We start from the raw sequence: 18,474 nt of genomic DNA on the forward strand, positions 1-18,474 counted from the left end.
ATATATAAACGGAAATTAGTAACTAAAGCTTAAATGACCCACAACTGTGTGTGACCCATGATAGTCGACTGACTGTACTACATAAATTATTTATGATATTTAAAAGATTAGATCGAGAAAATAAAATACTCCGGAGAAAACGGTATAGGGTCCCAAATTTATGCATGCACAAATATCTGTATTTATGCAAAAACATTCCATTAAGAAGACTGGCATCTCTTTCTCGCGCCCATACAAATGACAAGTAACAGAAGCAACAGCGCAGCCTTCAATGCATGGCATACGTGTTTGTGTACATCCATATACTAATATACACACACTAGTATGTGGTAGTTCAATTTTAACTCGGCAGAGAGCATTGCTGTTACTTTCTATCGACTTTTGGCAGAGTTACCAGTCTTCTTGATGGAATGTTTTTGATTTATGGCAGCTCTGCATGCACAGATGTTTTAAAATTTTATCTGGCATCCCTTATCGAGTTTCAGAAGTTTGGTGGATCTGGCATCGTTGCACACCAACGCACACCAACATGACATGATTGAAAAATCGGAAAAATCGATCAACAATTCAACATACAGAAAAACATTAATTTGACATTTTCGATCAGAATCCGTGCAGCATCGTGTATTTTTTGGAAAGCACGTGTTGGAGAAGGTGCGTAAGGATGTAAAGTGTTATTTATAAGTTTAAATAATATTTTCAATTGTTTTTATTTAGCTCAACAAGCTGTTAGCTGATAAACAACTGGTCAACGATTTAATTTTTGTGATCGCAAGTGCAATCTAAAATGGCAGTGAAAAATAAAAATCAAAAATCGAAAAAGGAGAAGCCCGCGGAGAAAACCAAGGCTCCTCTGCCTGTACATGAAGAAAACGATGAGGATGAAGATATGGAGGAGGATTCTGATCCTAGCGAGAATGAGGAAAGTGACGATCCAATAGAAGACGATGGTTCCAATGATGGCAATGAAGATAAACAGGAAGCGGAGAAGAAAGATATAGAAGCGACTATTTTTGTGGGACATCTTAAATACGACATCACCAAGGAAGAGTTGAAGGAATTCTTTTCTAAAGTTGGAGAAATTGAGGATGTTCGGATTATCAAGAGAGGAGGTTATGCTTTTGTGAAATTTGCAGAAATAAGCGCTATGGAGGAAGCTTTGAAACTGGATAATGAACTATTGGGTGGAAGGAAACTGCATGTGGAACATGCTAAGCCAAAACGACCTTCCGGCAACAAGAAAGGACAAAAGCGTGCGGCAAATAAGGAGGACGATGAGGAACCACAAGCTAAACGAACTAAATCGGGTGATGAAGCTGGTAAGCAGGTTAGTGCCAAGAAAGGTAAACCAAAACAGCAACAGTCAAAACATCCAAATAAAAAGAGGAATAGAGCAAAACCAGGCCAGTTCGTAAAGGCAAAGTAAAGTGGCCGGCACATAAGTTTAAAATATGTATTAGTTGATAAGAGAAATAAGCTTGATGTTTTTTCCATTCAAAATGAATAAATTCAATTGACGAAAATGCGTTTAATTGATAATATTGTATATTGGAAAGATTATTTCACAATAATTATTACAATCTCAGTCATATTGCTGTTGCAGTTGAAAAACGTAATCGACGTGCGACATTCGGTTTTATTCTTGTTCTGTGTGTCGCAGGTGGTGCGTTGTATAGCGCAACACAATGTGCGAACACAGCGCACCACGTGCGACGTAGTTGCGACACGGAGAACAAGAATCCGAAATTTCCGAAAAAATTGTCACAAATACACGGAGCGAAAAAGCTCCAGTTTGTATCAAACAAAATGATTGTTGTTTTAAGCCTCAATTAATTTTTTTTAACAACCTGACAATATTGTTGTTTCCAAACGAGATTCTGTTTGAATCAAGCAAATAACAGTTTTGAATTAAAAGTAAAGTATTTTCAAATTTGAAGTTGACATTGATGTAACAACAAATATTTTCATTTCAATCATACATTTCAGTTTGAGATAAAAAGAAATTTTTGTTTGTGCGTAAAACAACCATAAATATGGTTGAAACTACATTTTTATTCTCCGTGTACGTAATAAATTTGTGTTGTACTGAGAAATGCTCAATTTATTCTGCGAAATACTTTTGAATTCTTGTTTAGCTTAAAAATAAGCGCAAGAACATTAATCTTTTGAGAAGAGTGATGAAAAATGGAGCTCCTGGCTAAATAGAGCGCAGTTATATGGAGCGCCATTTACCCTTTCAATGAATAATATCTTGACTCAAATGAAGGCAGTGTTCAGTTGAATGAAGCTAAGTACAATGCATTTTAGATAGTGAGATGGACTATCGAGTCGTCGGATTATTGGGTGTCGGACTAGCGGTATACTGTAGAGTAATACGGGTTATTGGATTTAACTGTTACAGTTGGAAAATTTAGGTCAAAGAAACCTCCCAGTTGGCTTCGAGGTATGACGCTGGCCTAATAAGCCAGTCATCGTATGTTCGAATCTGGGAGAGTCTGTTAGAGTCCATAGGATCGTAGCAACTGGCCCTGCAATTGTCCTGCACTCTAACAGCTGGCTGCGAAGTCTGTCGTATAAAAAAACAGAAGGCCAAATTTCGATAACGAAATGTAGCATCTAGGCTTTGCTTTGTCATAGAAACCATTCACAACTTTCGGCCTACTCAATTGTTGGGTAATTATATGCTGTCCTCACTCGCTATCGCTCGTTCGGCCTCAACTTAGGGATAATTCCTACTACAGCCTGAATTCGTTAATTGGGCCACGACTGCACTCCAGCTGACTCGCTAATTGGGCCGACTGACAGTTGTTAGAAATTTCTAAACTCGAAAATTCCATACAATTTTGACATTCAAGTTGTCACATAGCCCAATTGGCGAACACCCAATTAACGAACCGCCCAATTAGCGAACCACCAATTAACGAAACTTTGCTGTAGTCAAAAAACCTAGAAAAACGCATGCACCTAAATAGAGGTGATTTCAGGGAATTCAGGAGTCAGGGAATTCCATTTGAAGTCAGAGAAAGTTCGTTTCATGTTTGTATGTGTTTTGGAAATACATTTACGCATCTTTGTTTTCCCCGGGCGGGAAGGTACGGAATTACTAAGTAGACTTGAGTCACCGAACACTCGAGCACGGAGATGGCTGACGATGACTTGGGAAGGAAAATATTTTGCTTTTTATAATATTTAGTATTGGTAATGCTTCTTAGTTTCTCATTTAAGAGCTTTTCCTTTGAATTAATAAAACTTGTTTAAAATAGTGTAAAAAACAGTTAGCTAAAATAGTTATTGAAAAGTAAGCAGATTTGGGGCGGCTCCATGAACCAAGCTGGCCGAAAAAAATGTTGGGCTCGGCGCTTGACCGGAATGTCCCGCCGACATTTTGTTCATTTTCAAGTTTCCATCCCAACATCTGCGTACGTGGAACAATTCTAGATAGAATTAACAAAAGGGCGAATTTCATAAACGTTAACAAAACGAGTGAGAGTTATTTTTTGCTGGGCCAGCATAAGAAAATCAACTCTCACTCGGTTTGTTTAAGCTTGCGACATTCGCCTTTTTGTAAGTTCTATCTTCAATTTTATGCGAGCGTGATGGCATAAGTAAATGTCACTCAGTAGATGGAGTTATTTTTATTAGCGTGTTAAATTTTTTTGTCAACACGAACACAACTACACAAACACGTGCTCTAATTTTTACCTGACGGTTCTGTCAGCTTCAGTCAATCGTTCGTTCAATCGTTTTTAAAGTCTATACTGTTTTTAGAGTCACAATACTGATAATTTTGTCTTCTAAGGGCCGTAAACTCAGTGAAAATGAGTGAATTTATTGAAAAACGTCGCGAGCTTTCAATCCACGAATATGAGTTTATGAAACACCTAAAATTGTTCGCGCCAGATGAAATACGTGAGATAAAAAACAAGCGGCTCCATCATGAGCACCGAATTGAACGGCGCGCAAAGGAACTTACGGATTATATCAACTATATCGTTTTCGAAAGCAGTCTGTTGCAATTGATCAAGGAAAGACGAAGAAAGCTTCGGGTTACTGAGGGTTCGCATAATCTAGAACACAGCATACAAAACCGAACTAAGATGCTATACAAACAAGCAATGAATCGCTTTCCGGGGGATTATAGAATTTGGGTGCACTATCTTAAACACTGTGGAAAGAATAATTATAAAACTGAAGCCTCCCGCACGCTGGATAAAATGCTAAATTTTCACGGAGATAAACCCGCGGCTTGGATGAGTGCTGCCAAATGGGAATACATACAAATGTACAATCTCGAACGTACCAAACACTTCATGTTCCGCGGCTTACAGCGACATCCAGATAGTCGAGAAATGTATGTGTGCTTTTTGCAGCTGATGATAAAAGAAGCAGAAAAAATAGCCAAACGTATCAAAAAACAAGGAGATACAGACAAAGCAAATGGAGAGTTGAGCAAAGCTTTAGAGTGCCTTCAGCTTATCTATCAACATTACAATGCAAAGGAGACGGATCTGGACTTTTTTGTTGATTTGATTCCCTGCTTAAAGGAATCTGATGCAACTAAAAGTTTTGGGAAAGATGTCCTAAAAGAGATGAAAAAAACCTTTGCACAAAAAGAACTAATGTGGCATACGCTTGCACAGCTGGCCTATGAAGATTCGTATCTTGTGGAAGAAACTTCTGCCACGCAAGCAAAGAAGCCCTTTGAGGAATGTTTGAAACAATGTGTTCAAACTTATAAAACTGCTGTTGAAGCATTACCCACGGCACAAATGTGGAGTTACTACATAGATGCGATGCTAGAAGTGAATAACGATATGTCAAGCTATCCAAAGCTTCGCCGAAAATCTTTAGCGGAAGCATTTAAAAATGCTTACGAAAACAGTTCGCTGGACGAACAGAAACTGATTCAATATCTCAAGCTCCTAACCTATGCTGATAAACGCAGTGATTCATTTGTGGCAGAGGTATTTCAAAAAGCTTTAAATGCTTACCCCAATTCTGGTCAACTGTGGGAACTTCGTCTCAAAGATGCTGTCCGAAATGAAATGTCCGCCGATGGCTTTGACAGCCTCTTCAAACAAGCTATCAACAAGTGTGCCGTCGAAGATGCTCTTTCTCTCTGGATTGTTCGTTGTCAGTACTATCAAACTCAGCCTGTTTTGTCTGAAAAGCTGCGACAGGTGTTCCGCGAAGCGATTCAACAACCGAATTTGGAAATTTCACAGCACTTTCAACCGGTCTTTCTAAAATATCTAGTGGTGACAACGAATATTGACAACGCTCGTAAGGAATATCGTGAAATGCAGCGAAATTGCATTCCTTGTTTGGAACTTCACCGAAAGATGGCCGAACTAGAATTAATACAGGTGCAACCGAACTCTGATCAGCTACGGTTAGTTCATGAAAACATTACGCAGTACTTTGGCAGTTCGAGAATAGAAGTCTGGATCGATTATATCAACTTCGAGCGTACCCATGGTTCTCCTAAAAACATGCAGTCCCTTTATGAGCGTGCTAAATCGCGATTGGACTGTGAGCTGGTAGCCAGTTTTATCGCTCAGTACGAGTTATTGAAAAATTCACTTATCTAACCCTTACTTTGTATTTACAATAAACTGTTAAAACCAAAACATCCTCTCATAAGTTAATTTCTGCTAAATCATCATCCTCTCCGTCATTCAACAAATCTTGAAATTCCTTTGGTTCATTTTGGCTAGGAGCTGATACTGCAGGCGAAAGAGTATCCGTTGCTTTCTCATTGTTGTTATTTGTCTTTACCAAAAATGGTTCAATATTTCCACTCGAACAAGGAGCATCTACATGAGTCGAGTCAGAAAAATCCTCATTACACAGCCCCGCTTTGGTGAGGATTCCCTGCTTCTTTTGTAACATCGTCCAAATGATGTCATCAGCGGTTCCCTTCGCCAAAAGGTAGCGTACGGTAACGTTGCTCTGCTGTCCAATGCGGTGCGCTCGACTTTCGGCTTGGGCTAATGTCTGTAAAAACGGAAACCTCTTGAAAATGCAATGGAAAGCATGGCACAAGATCAACCTACACTCGGATTCCAATCCAGCTCAGCAAATATGACCATTTGAGCTGCGGTAAGCGTTATACCGGCGTTACAAGCTTTTAACGATAATACTGCCGTTCGACAGGAATCTTTGGTTTGAAATTTATTTACCAATTGCTGACGAAAATTAATGTTAATCTCGAATTACGACTAGGTTTTATAAAGTACTTACCGATCTCAAATCTGATCTTGTTGTACCGTCTATCCGTATATGATCAATTTTCCGTTTTACCAGCTGTTTGCATATTGCATCTAACATAAAGATGTGATGAGCAAAAATGATAAACTTTTGCTTTTCTTTTAATAGTTGCTTTAGATATGCACTAGAATAGAACGACTTTATATTAAATGAAAATAGTAATCTAAAACAGACTGTACCAAACTGCTGGAGCTTTCACTTCGGAGGTAATATTGTAATATTTAAACAAAATTTCTTCTCGCTCGCGGCCTTTGCTCATAGAGTAGTCTGCAGCGTAGCTATTGAGGTTTTCCTCGGTTTCTTCGTTTTTGCCTAGCAGGGCAGGGTCTAGTATCACAGTTTCTCGATTTTTTTCAGTCAGCTGGCTTAGCACGTCCTGTTTTGTGCGTCGTATCATGAACTTCGCCGCCAGCAAGAGGTTTAGCTCAGTCAAATTAGATTGTCCACTGGAATCCCAACCGAAGTTTGACTGCTTTCCAGCGCAGTACCTTGTACTGTACTCTTTGAACTGGACAAAATTTCTATCCAGCATTTGTAGTTGAGTAAATAGTTCCACTGGGCGTGACAGTGCTGGAGTGCCGGACAGAAGTATAACTCGTTTTGCTTTCTGCGCCAACTCCTGAGCCACCGATGTGCATTTTGCTTTGAAATTCTTTAATGTATGTGACTCATCCATAATTAGGAAACCAAAGCCGCGCTCTAGTAGTTTATTGGCGCATTTTTCCATCAGCGAGTAACTGGAAATCAAAATCCGTGCATCACCGATGTAGTCCTGTCCAGACTGCAAAGTGACGATGCTATGAACTGGAACGTAATGTAATAGCTCTCTAATTTTAGCAGCCCATGCATCTCTTGTGCTTGCTGTCGTGCAGATCAGTAACGGCCAATCCTCCTTATAAAAATCTGCCACAGCGATTGCCTGATAAGTCTTTCCCAAGCCCATTTCATCTGCTATCAGAGCACGTCCTCCTTTATCGATGGCAAAACAAACTCCTTCCTTTTGAAATTCTAATAAACTGTTAGCTAGGGCTGGATCTAGAGCATTCAAACAATCACGCGATGGTTTGGGCTGAGTGCCTTTACTAAACAAACGGAGCACGTACGCTGGTAGAGGACCAACAGAAGCGTTTGGCTTTAACGCGTTCACCTTTTCCTGTACAAGTAAATAATCCTGGATAGCGAAAGACCAATCTTTTGACGCCGGATCTGTTGTGAGTTAAATAAATTCAGATAATATCGCGTAAGACGACACAAGAAAATAATTACCGTATTGCTTTGAAGGTACACTTTTAAATACATTTATTAGCTGTTCGTTAAAACCGGACATATGCACTACAAACCGTGTTTCGGAGATCATTGCACAAGTGCAAGTGATGGTGCGGATAAATACTGGTGCTATTTTTCCAGGAGTTCCATTAGTTTTTGGGATTTGCGTATTTCTTGCGTACGGATGTGACTGAAGACGACCGTTATTAAAAGGGGATTTTAGTTTTCCGGTTGTAGAAGCGCTTGGATTAGATTTCGTCTCATGAAAGCCACTCGAATCGCTTTTACCATAGAAAGATGTACTACGGATTCCAGTAACCACTTCCAGCTGCTTTGGCGGGAGAGTGAACGTAGGCTTACTGGTTTCTCCAGGTGATTGAGTTGGTTTCGATTTGTAGCCATTTGCTACCGCATTTTTACGCGCATTAAGCCTTTCAATGGCAATTCTTCGCTTTTCCGCAATTTCTTCCGATGTACAAGACATGCTTATAATGAAAATAGCAAGCAATTCAACAATAAACAGTTTTGCTTAGCAAATAATGATACTATCTAAAAACACTACATTACAAGCAATTATATAAGGCCAAAACAACAAACTTATTTTTATGGTGACCAAAGTTTCGTTATGTTTTTTGGGGAGCAAGTACGAATTACGTAACAGTTTTACTTTATTGAAATTCGTTTTGTGAAATCGCTTTGCGTTTGCCGCCTTTTTCATGTGAGCAACGAAAATGTGACGTCATATCAGCCCCCTGTTAATTTCTGGCTTTAGTTTTCAGAAGGTCGAATAATCAACCCTTTTACATGCATTATGCGACTTTTTGAAAACTAAAGCCAGGGGTGACATTGCGCATCTCGTTTCGAGTGATTTTGGTTCGTTTCGACCACGTTAAACAAATGGGCGTCTCGAACGAAAATCACTCGAAACGAGATGCGCAATGTCACCCCCAAGCCCATGACAGACAACCATGTTCTCGCCGCCAACATCTCGTGTGTGCGAAAATGAGATAGCAATTCAGTACTGCGTTTCACTCAACTGCCAGCAGTCTGATTTGGGCCCGCTGTCAAATTTTGAGCCCCGGATATGCTGTCGCTGACGTTTATTGCAGCTCGATATAGAGATGTCGATGGGGTGGTCACCCCAGATTTGATTGTAAACGTTGAAAAAGTAACGCAATATTTAGTAAACCAACCATATTGCAGCTTGCAAGAAAAATCCTCACATCGCGGTTATCTTGATTGTTGAACCAAACCACCAAAAGATCACCGCAGAACTAATTTCAGTAATTCTAGATAGAATTAACAAAAGGGCGAATGTCGCAAATGTAAACAAAACGGGTGAGAGTTATTTTTTGTTGGACCAGTATCCAGCTTTTTACGCGCTATAATAGCGGACGCTATAAATCGTGTTCGTAATATGCAAACAATCTTTTTGACAACTCTGCATACATCAAAACTGGGCACTCTTCTCCTGTACATCAGTGTTGCTCTTTCTTTCGTTTACGCAAAAGAAGGAGAGCAATAGTTTTGTTTACATTTCGCACATTTTTGCCCTCCTTCTTTGGCGTAAACGAAATAAAGAGCACGGTAGTGTTGCAAGAGAAGAGTGACAGACTTGACGTATGCAGAGTTGTCAAAAAGATTGTTCGCATATTACGAAAATAATTTATAGCGTCCGCCATTATAGCGCGTAAAAAGCTGGATAGGAAAATCAACCCTCACTCGGTTTGTTTACGCTTCCGACATTCGCCCATTTGTTAATTCTATCTTCAGTTATGTACATGAAAATTTAGTACATCAATTGTTTTTCATCAAAACCATATTTCAAAACTGTTATTTTGTAGAACTGCAAACTATAAAACCTAAATTTTAATATTGCGTTTATCTCGCGGTTATCTCCTGAGCGCGTTATCACCGCCGCTGCAGGAGGATTTTTCATAACCGCCGCAATATTAGACTTGCACGCGAAAATTGTTAGCGTGATTATTTTCTGTGTGTCCCACACACGTTTGCAATTTAGCAATTTGAACCATCAGTTTTTCGCCATTGCCTCACCTCTATACTCCTCTGTGCGGTACTCAGAAGGGTTGTGAAGCCCGTGAAGCCCTTTTTGTCCAGTCCAATATGGTTCAAAATTACTACCGGATTATTACTACCGGCGAGCCACAAAGGCCTGGGAGGACAAGTGGGTTCAAATCTGGTTATACAGTATAATCAATATATATAGAATGCCAGTGTCGCTGCAGTGCGCGTGGTAAACATCACACATGTTCAGATAATGTATTTACATTATATATGCAAATGTGTGTGTGCCTGAGATTCATCAAAAGGGGAATCTCATTGTCAAACTTTGACAATCAGTTTAAAATTTCAATTATGGCTGCCAAGTAATGTGATTGGAAACTTCGCTTGCTTCAAATTTCTGAAAAAATCGGTGCAAAAGGGCGCAGTTGTGGGATTCTATTCATCCGGACGAAAAGAAAAAGAACGTTTAAAACCATTTCGCTGGCATAAAAACACAGCGGAGAACGCAATGATGATAGCACCAACCAGCGCACAGATAAAGAACAGATAAATAACAATGAGCAACTTTGACAACGAAGTTCCCGATTCACAGACTTGATACAGATTGTTAGCATCATGTTTACCACAATGAGTCCTATAGAAAAACAGCGACACTGGCATTCTATATATATTGATTCTACTGGTTATACCCAACAAACATTTTTGTTGAAATCCCATCGGAGAATGAAATATTCGTTGCTTGCAATTGCCAACTAAATAAACCATCAAAACAATAACAAAGAGCAGCGCGGCCAGTTCATACGAGCTTCAGCATATTTAGGGTGACTAGTTCAAATTAAAAAGTAACCCTGTTAGTTTGCATGAGGAATCGTTAAAACGAACGATACGTGGATACCACTGTATCGATGTTAAATTTTATATTATTGGTTTATCTCAGTGACAGATTGATTGTTGAAATTGAAATTGACTTGAATGTATTTCGAATATAGGCTTCAAGCCCTTTACTTATTCTTAAATCTATACAAGTAATAATGACAACAAATATAATTCTACAGGTTACAAAAGTTACAAGAATTACAAGTCACAAAATTGATTGATTGTTTTCGTTTAATTCTTATTTTTTATGCAAAAAATTCATATAGTACCATTTAAATCAAATTAGTTTGTGAGGCCGAGGAATTTGAAATTTCATCGCAAATGAATGCTTCCCCTGTTTTATTCAATAAAGCTAGCCCGGTTCTCAGTGACAGTTCTTACCCGGTTAGCGCTGACAGTTCAGTGCAAAAAAACAATCCCAGCTGCCAAGCCAGCCGCTTCCTCTCTCTCAGCTTTTGACATAAAGAGAATAGAGAGAATAACGAAGGAGACGATCCGGTTCTGATTGTCAAATTCTGCCGGCGCCATGTTGATTCCATTCGATTTCTGCCAGCTTGCTTGCTGACGTTTACCGTACGCACAAATCGACGCGCGGTTTGTTGTTGCTGTTGTTAGATTTTACATGTTTGGTTTTGTTTTCCCCCAGTTATACCCCGGTAAAAAAAAATACGTTTGAGCGAAAAACGATAAGTTTTTGTAGGCTTTTGCATTGGGCTTAGCAAGCTCTATTTGCGTAAGCGGGTTCTTCGGGTTCTTGATGGACTGGTTTTGCTTTTATGTAAATGAGTGATATTTTAGTCAGTTTTAAGTAAATCTTTTAGAACGTGTAAATATGACTTCGTCATCGCATATTTAACGAAAATCTGCGTGTAGAAAATTAAACGAAAATGTCAAAAATGCGTGCAAAATGCAAACAAAAGGAAAACATTTCTTTTCCTTTTTCTCACATACCATCAGCAAGCAGCAGTTGCGTATATGAGTCAATCTACTTAACAAAGCGTGTTTCTGAGGTTCCTGATCTTTTCTGCTTGCTGAATAAAAGGATTAGAAAAGCAAATTGATAGTCCAGTACATGATTGTACGGTTTACTTAGAAAACCGGTTTTTGTTTCTCTTACAAGTATTGCTCTGTAACTTTTCGTGCTTGTGTATGCTGTTAAGCCGAACTGCAAGGATGGTTGTCAGACATCACGTCAAGAGCTGGGACGAGTTCACTAAGCTGGCCCAGAGTCTCGAGGGAAACGGAGAACCGGTGCATGTTCTCTTCACCGGTGACAAGGACGAAAAAGGTGAAAGCTGGTGTCCATACTGTGTGAAAGGTAAGCAGCCTTACGAATTTAAATACATTTTTTTAAAATCTTCAAGCCTTAGAACATTTTTTTTTTTTTTTTTTTTTTCTCTCGGTTTTGTTTGGCTCAGACCGTCAGATCCATAAAGCCCAGGTCTTGTGGATATGAGAGTGTTGCCAAATTCAGCAATTTAAACGAACCCGAATATTAATCAAAATGTGAATATATCAATATTTCTGTAGAATATTTACTTCATTTGACAATTTATAACGAAAGCATATTAAAATTAACCGTTGTGAATATTATCTCAAACACTCTTATTAATTTTAATTAGGTAATCTGTTAATGATTTATACTCCAACATATCTTTTTTACCTAATAAAATGGTAAGCGGTACATTGTTGTTTAAGAATGAAAAATTAACTCTAATTGAGTTATATTCAGTGCAGTTATATAGGAGGTGAAGAATGTCCTCGGTGCCACCACATTTATCACATTTGTCATTGGGAATTAAGTTCCATTTAGATAATCGGTCCTTTGTTGCAGTATGTCCTGTTCTTATTCTTCCCATAGTAATTATTTCTTTTGTATCTAGATTCATTTTTTTAAACCATGGTTTTTTAGAAACTTGTTTTGCGTGTTCATAATGGAATTTTCCTTTTTCTTCTGAAATGAAAGAGTATTGTTCTTGCCACATCCGTAGAATCTCGGTTTCAAAAATATTTAATGTGTCGTTCTTTGGGAAATTGAAATCTTCTATTAGATTCCTAGTTGTACCCAATTTTGCTGCTTCATCGGCTCTCTCATTCCCTATTATATTGATATGACCTGGTATCCATTGTACTTTTATTTTTGAAATATTTGATTGTGTAATTACATTAATTAATTCGATTATAAGATCATTGTCAGATTTTAAAGCATTTGATAACAATGTGCAGGCACTTTTAGAGTCTGTAAAAATGGCGAGCTCATGTGGATTTTTTTGTAATGTATATTGAATTCCCTTAATGATAGCTATTATTTCGGCGCTCATGATTGTGAAACCTGTCTTAAGTTTACCGCTATATGATATTTTGGCTTGAGGATCGTAAAAACCAAACCCCACATTTGAATCAATAATTGATCCATCGGTGAATATTTGATAACTATTCTTGTATTCGCTCTGTATTAAGTCTGTTACTATAATTCTTTGAACGTTCAATGGTAAGTTTTTCTTTTTTAAACCTATGATATAATCCTTTACTTGTAGTTTTTCGTGAAGCTGAGTTATGTTGGATTTGAAAACTGTTTTTTTGATCATTTGGTAAAATTGATAATTATATAGTGATGCTATTTTTTCTATGTATGAACAATGACGTGGAAGATAGTTTAAACTCATAATTTCCGATAAATTTTTTGTAATTAAACTGTTATTATTATAGTACAAGGTTTTGGTGATTTCTCTGAGTGCTAACGACTCTGCTCTCAATTTAAGCGGGATTTCTCCTGATTCATAAAGAACAACATGGTTCGGTGTTGATTTTAATAATCTTAAACTTGTTCTTAGCGACAACAAATGTGTTGACTCTAAATGTTTAAATGTTGTTTTAGCTGCTATAGCCGTGATTGTGATGCCATAGTCCAAGTGAGGTCTAACAATAGCTTTTGCTATTTTTAATAGTTGTTCTGGATGTGCGCCTGATTTTTTATTTCCAATCATTTTTAAAATGTTAATTTTTTTCTTGGCTTTAGTAACTGTATTTTCTATATGGTTTTTGAAAGACAATTTTGAATCGAGTTGTATACCTAAAATTTTGTGGTTTTCCTTTATGATTATTGGTCTATCGTTAATCTTTATTTCTACATTTGGGTTAAATTTATTGACGAATACTATTGCTGCTGATTTGTCCGGATTGAGTTCCATCCCTATTTCTTTGAACGCTGTGAAAAGTTTTGCTAGAAATTTATTCATCCTGCTTGTAGCTATTTTTTACGCTGTATCCTGTTACTATAGCTGTAAAATCATCCGCGAACTGAATGAGTACTTCTTCATCGTTAGTAATTTTATGAATGACTTTTGTGTAGATGTTAAATAGTATTGGGGACAAAGGGCAACCTTGAGGAAGCCCCTTGTTGGTTGTGCTGACTATTTGTGTGCCATCATTCAATATTAAAACTGTTGTACGATTTTTTAAATATTGGTAGATCCAGTTAATAATTTCTACAGGTACTTTCTCTATTGTTAATGTTTTTATTAGAAGATCAATATTAACATTGTCGAATGCCTTGGTTAAATCGAGAAATGTTGCTATTAATACATCACCTTCCCTTTTTGCTTGTTTTACTAGAGATACTACTGTATTAACACAGTTTATTGCAGATGAATTTTTTTTGAACCCGAATGAATTATCAGGGATTAGATTTTTGTGATTTATATAATTAACCAGCCTGTCCTTAACGATACAATTAATCAGTTTTAGTAAAATGCATAACATAGATAGTGGTCTATATGAACTAGGCAAACTTGCACTTTTTCCTGGTTTTAAGAGTGGTATTATTTTACTTTGTCTCCATTCTTGGGGAATGAACCCGTTATTGATTGTCTCGTTCAATAATTCTGTAATTCTAACTTTCAGGTTAAAGTTTAAACGTTTGAACATGTAAAAAGAAAATTCATCCAGGCCTGGTGTGGAATGATCTTTTTTTGTATTTACGATATCATTGATTTCAGTATAAGATATAACAATTCGGTTATTTGTTTTTTCAGGTACATATTCTAATTCTTTAGTTATGGCTGGAAAATTTAATTTCATAAAGTCTATTGCTAAATGTGGATCATTTAGCAGCTGTAAGTTATTTTTCGAAGGTCTTCCTCCACTGATCATCTTAACGGTATTCCACAGTTGCTTCTGGTTCATTTCTGGATTAATTGAATTTATTAGCTCTTTCCAAGATTTACGTTTTTCTCTCCTGATCACTCTTTTCAGTATTGCTCTAGCCTTCTTAAATTGTATCAAGTTTTCAATTGTTTGATTGTTGTTGAATTCTTTTAGTCGTCTGTTTTTAATTTGCAAAAGGTTGCTAATTTCATTTGTCCACCATTTTTTAGGTGTCCAGGTTTTAGTTTTTGTGTTTGTATATTTAGCTGATTCTATTTGTTCTTGAAAAATAGGTAAGATGTCGTCTGGGGAGTGGATCATGTGTGGCTGTAGTTTGTTCATCCTTTCGATCGCTTGAGATTTATTGATATAGGGCTTTATATATTCAAATTGCCGGGCAGATTTTTCTATAATCATCTTTATGATTTTATGATTACCCGAAAACTCTTCATCTAATACCGTCCATTCTATTTTTCCTGCTATTGTTGATGATGCATATGTTAAGTCTATTGCAGAAGGAATTGTATTCGGTGCTTTAATGAGTGTACTAGAACCGTCGTTGAGTAGTACTAAATCGGTATTTTCTACTAAATGTTCTATTAACTCTCCTCTTGGACAAGTTGGATGTAAAGGATTCCACATTCTATTATGAGCATTAAAGTCTCCCGCTAGCATACAAGGTTTGTTAAGTTTTTCAATTGTATCTAGAATTGTTTTAAATGATTGTTTAATGTCATTATTGTTGATAGGATAGGGGGGAATGTATATAGAAAAAATGACCATGTTGGGCGTAGTATTAAGCGTTTCAATCGCTATGACCTCTATTGGATGTAAGTTTTGTAATTGTATTTTCTGGATTATTATTTCATTTTTGATTAAAAATCCAACTCCACCATAGCCTCTTGTTCTTGTTTCAGTCAATAATTGATACCCTTTGAAATTGAAAGATTCTCCGGGTTTGAGCCATATTTCACTGAATATTGCTATGTCGACGTCTTCCCTGTTTACAAATTCTATGATAATTTCTCGTGTATCTGTTGGTCTGATACTGGTTACGTTATTTTGTATTATTGTAAGCTTCCTGGTTTTTGGATCCATGTAGAACTAAATTGTTAAGATAAACTTTATATAATTAGGGATGACTTCTCTCTTTTTTTTGTTAATTATATATTTTTTTAATTTTTTTTTTGTTTTTTGTTAATTTTATATATTTTTTTTAATTTTTTGGTTTTTGTAGACTTGATAATTTTAGTTTATAAGAATAAAAAAATTAATGATTTAGGTTGTATTGTATTGCTTTCTTACTAGCGATTGATTGAGTCTCGTAAAGAGTTCAAATCATCACTTAATCCGACGAGTAATAAATCTTGATCTATTGTTTCTGATTTATTTATGTTCTGAATTATTTTGTTTTGTATTGTTTCAATTTGCTCGAATATACGATTATGTTTGATTTTTTCTTTGTATTCAGTTTCAAAATTTTTAGTAATTTCCTTTATTTCGTTTCTATTGAAATCAATTTTGTTTATTTCTTGTGATCTATCTTCAATGTTGTTGTTTCTGTTATTATGTTCGAACTCACAGTTTTTTTCGTTATTGTTAGGAAGTGATGGGAAATCTCTAATTAAATTGAATCTGTTTTGTACCGGTGTGGTGATTTTAGGAAATTTTCGCGATGCTTCAAAATACGATGTTTTATTGTACGCCATGTCTTCTCTGATTTTATTTTGACGGTCTCTCTCTGGACAATTTTTGTCAGATGCTTTGTGCTCACCATTACAGTTTACACATTTCGAAATATTAGATTTACACATTTTTTCTTCGTGTTCTAACCCGCAGTTGCAACATCTTACTTCTCGCGCCTTACAGAAAATATCTCTATGGCCATACCGCCAACATTTACGACACACTCTTAAGGGAAATATGTACGGTTCACAGTTCGCGTTGATACCATATATAGATATTGATTTTGGGAGATATTGTCCTTTCGCAAAGATTTTTATCGAGTATGTTGGTGAGAAAGAGTTTTCTGCCACTCTTCGTGAGATACGCTCTACTTTATAAATGTTGATGTTACCACTTTCTAGGTTTTCCAATATCTCTTGGTCAGATAGTGAGGGTGGGACGTTACCCACCACTCCTATTGTTTCCTTGAACCTTGTAGGTACGAACACTGTGTATCCATATTGCTCAGTAAGTATTTTCGAATTGATTAATAATTCTGCCTCTTTCGGTTTCTCGAATTCGATTTGGAATCGACCTCTACCAACGGATTTCATCTGTTTATAGTTTTTTATACCGATATTAATTAACATTTTTGCCACCTCCATAGGATGTGGCAATTTCTCTTTAACTCTTTCAGAATCGTTTACATCGATTATGTTTTTCTTTTCTAGGATAAATGTTTTATAAATTGTGTTCTTAACCCACTCGTCGTTGGAAATATCATCTGTTTTATTTTTCTGTGATTTCTTCATCTTTGGATTCATCATTGTCGGTTCATTCTGTGTACTTTTCTTACTATTGTCATTCTTACGTTTCTGTTGCTCTGCAACTGGAATAGCACTCATCTTACTTTTCTTATTTTGTTTACTTTCAGCTTCCATTTCATCCGAATCGATTTTTTTCTTATTGGTTATCTTTCTTCTCTCTCTAGGATCGTCTCGTCCTCTTCCGTCCTCTTCATCGACGTCCATTTTTCACCCTACACAACTGCGCAATAACTCTTCTCGCTATCAAAACTATTTTTTCTTTAACTTTACCCAACAAAATTAATAGAATGGAGTTTATAAAATACTAGTCAAATGAAATTTTATCTCTTAACACTATATATCCACTTTTCTTTAGTAAAAATCACTTATAAAAAAATTTCGATCCGAATCCACAAGCCTGATGGTTAAAATCCAACGTTGCCTCTTCGAGAGTCGATCGGCGAATGCGCCTTAGAACATTTATATAATGTAATAGTGGGATGCGTTACTTTCATCCACTTATCAGAATGAATAAGTATAGTTCGATTTCCTGAGTGTTTTTCGAATATCATGTATTATTTCCTATGGGGATTGATAAGATAAGCGTGTTTGTGCGCCATCAGGTTTGAAATCCCTAGTGTATGAATGCCCAACGTTATGGCAATTCGCACTAACAAAGCGTAGTATTAAAAATTTGCTGCAGTCAAATGATAGTGAACGTTTGAAAGTAAAACTTGAAACAGTTTATGAGTAAACATCAATAATTAAGTTTTGTTTCTCTCTACTTTTAGCCGCCCCGGTCGTCGAAGAAGCATTGAAAGAAGCTCCCGAAAAAAGCCACTTCATCGCAGTGGAAATAGATCGTCCCTTGTATGTATCCTAATGTTGCAAAGTCATGCATGAGTGATGACATCATCAATAGCAACATGGCAAGCGTTTAACGACATAACCATTCATTATTCTTGTGTTCATTTTTCAGCTGGAAAGATCTCAACAATCCGTACCGCAAAGACTCTCGGACTAACTTAGTGTTTCTTCCGACACTACTCCGCTGGAAATCTCCACAACGTTTGGATGGGGAGCGAGTCTCAAATAAGGATCTCGTAGAAATGCTGCTTTCTGATGAGGACTAGTAAGAGTATCCGGAAAATAATAAATACATGATAGGTATGTCTATAAGACGGAATTAAACATATTCACTATGTGGCATAGTGTAAAAGCCTTTTGAATAATAAATGATCACCAAAAGCATCAGTTTATCAATTTGAAAAATTAGTATCACTTTGACAAAATTAGACATCATCAAAAATTCACTCCTTAGTGAGGTAAGCTAAGAAATCGAAATTTATCAATTATTCAAAACACTTCTATAGGTTGTAGGTTCATATGAACTCGATTGCACCATAACCTTTGAAATTTC

General features: G+C 36.8%; 4 protein-coding genes across 4 annotated transcripts; 3 read left to right on the plus strand and 1 right to left on the minus strand.

Moving 5' to 3' along the window:
* Positions 1-559: 559 nt before the first annotated feature.
* LOC128743435 (uncharacterized) lies at positions 560-1,526 on the plus strand. The gene is made up of 2 exons (XM_053840008.1): positions 560-654; positions 718-1,526. Exon 2 carries the CDS (start codon positions 788-790, stop codon positions 1,424-1,426), a length of 639 nt encoding a protein of 212 aa, XP_053695983.1. The 5' UTR covers positions 560-654; positions 718-787; the 3' UTR covers positions 1,427-1,526.
* Positions 1,527-3,779: 2,253 nt separating this feature from the next.
* LOC128741413 (U3 small nucleolar RNA-associated protein 6 homolog) lies at positions 3,780-5,620 on the plus strand. Its single transcript, XM_053837213.1, has one exon. It carries the CDS (start codon positions 3,819-3,821, stop codon positions 5,589-5,591), a length of 1,773 nt encoding a protein of 590 aa, XP_053693188.1. The 5' UTR covers positions 3,780-3,818; the 3' UTR covers positions 5,592-5,620.
* LOC128741412 (SWI/SNF-related matrix-associated actin-dependent regulator of chromatin subfamily A-like protein 1) lies at positions 5,598-8,040 on the minus strand. Its single transcript, XM_053837212.1, has 5 exons — positions 7,537-8,040; positions 6,450-7,476; positions 6,244-6,394; positions 6,057-6,188; positions 5,598-5,997 (listed from the first exon to the last, which is right to left on the minus strand). Exons 1-5 carry the CDS (start codon positions 8,018-8,020, stop codon positions 5,638-5,640), a joined length of 2,154 nt encoding a protein of 717 aa, XP_053693187.1. The 5' UTR covers positions 8,021-8,040; the 3' UTR covers positions 5,598-5,637.
* A 3,344-nt stretch (positions 8,041-11,384) lies between these two features.
* Positions 11,385-18,292, plus strand: LOC128742949 (thioredoxin domain-containing protein 17). Its single transcript, XM_053839449.1, has 3 exons — positions 11,385-11,755; positions 17,846-17,924; positions 18,034-18,292. The coding sequence occupies exons 1-3, from the start codon at positions 11,587-11,589 to the stop codon at positions 18,185-18,187; spliced, it is 402 nt and encodes a 133-aa protein (XP_053695424.1). The 5' UTR covers positions 11,385-11,586; the 3' UTR covers positions 18,188-18,292.
* The last annotated feature ends 182 nt before the right edge of the window (positions 18,293-18,474 follow it).

Source organism: Sabethes cyaneus, chromosome 3, assembly GCF_943734655.1.
Source record: "Sabethes cyaneus chromosome 3, idSabCyanKW18_F2, whole genome shotgun sequence".
Lineage (NCBI taxonomy): Eukaryota > Metazoa > Arthropoda > Insecta > Diptera > Culicidae > Sabethes > Sabethes cyaneus.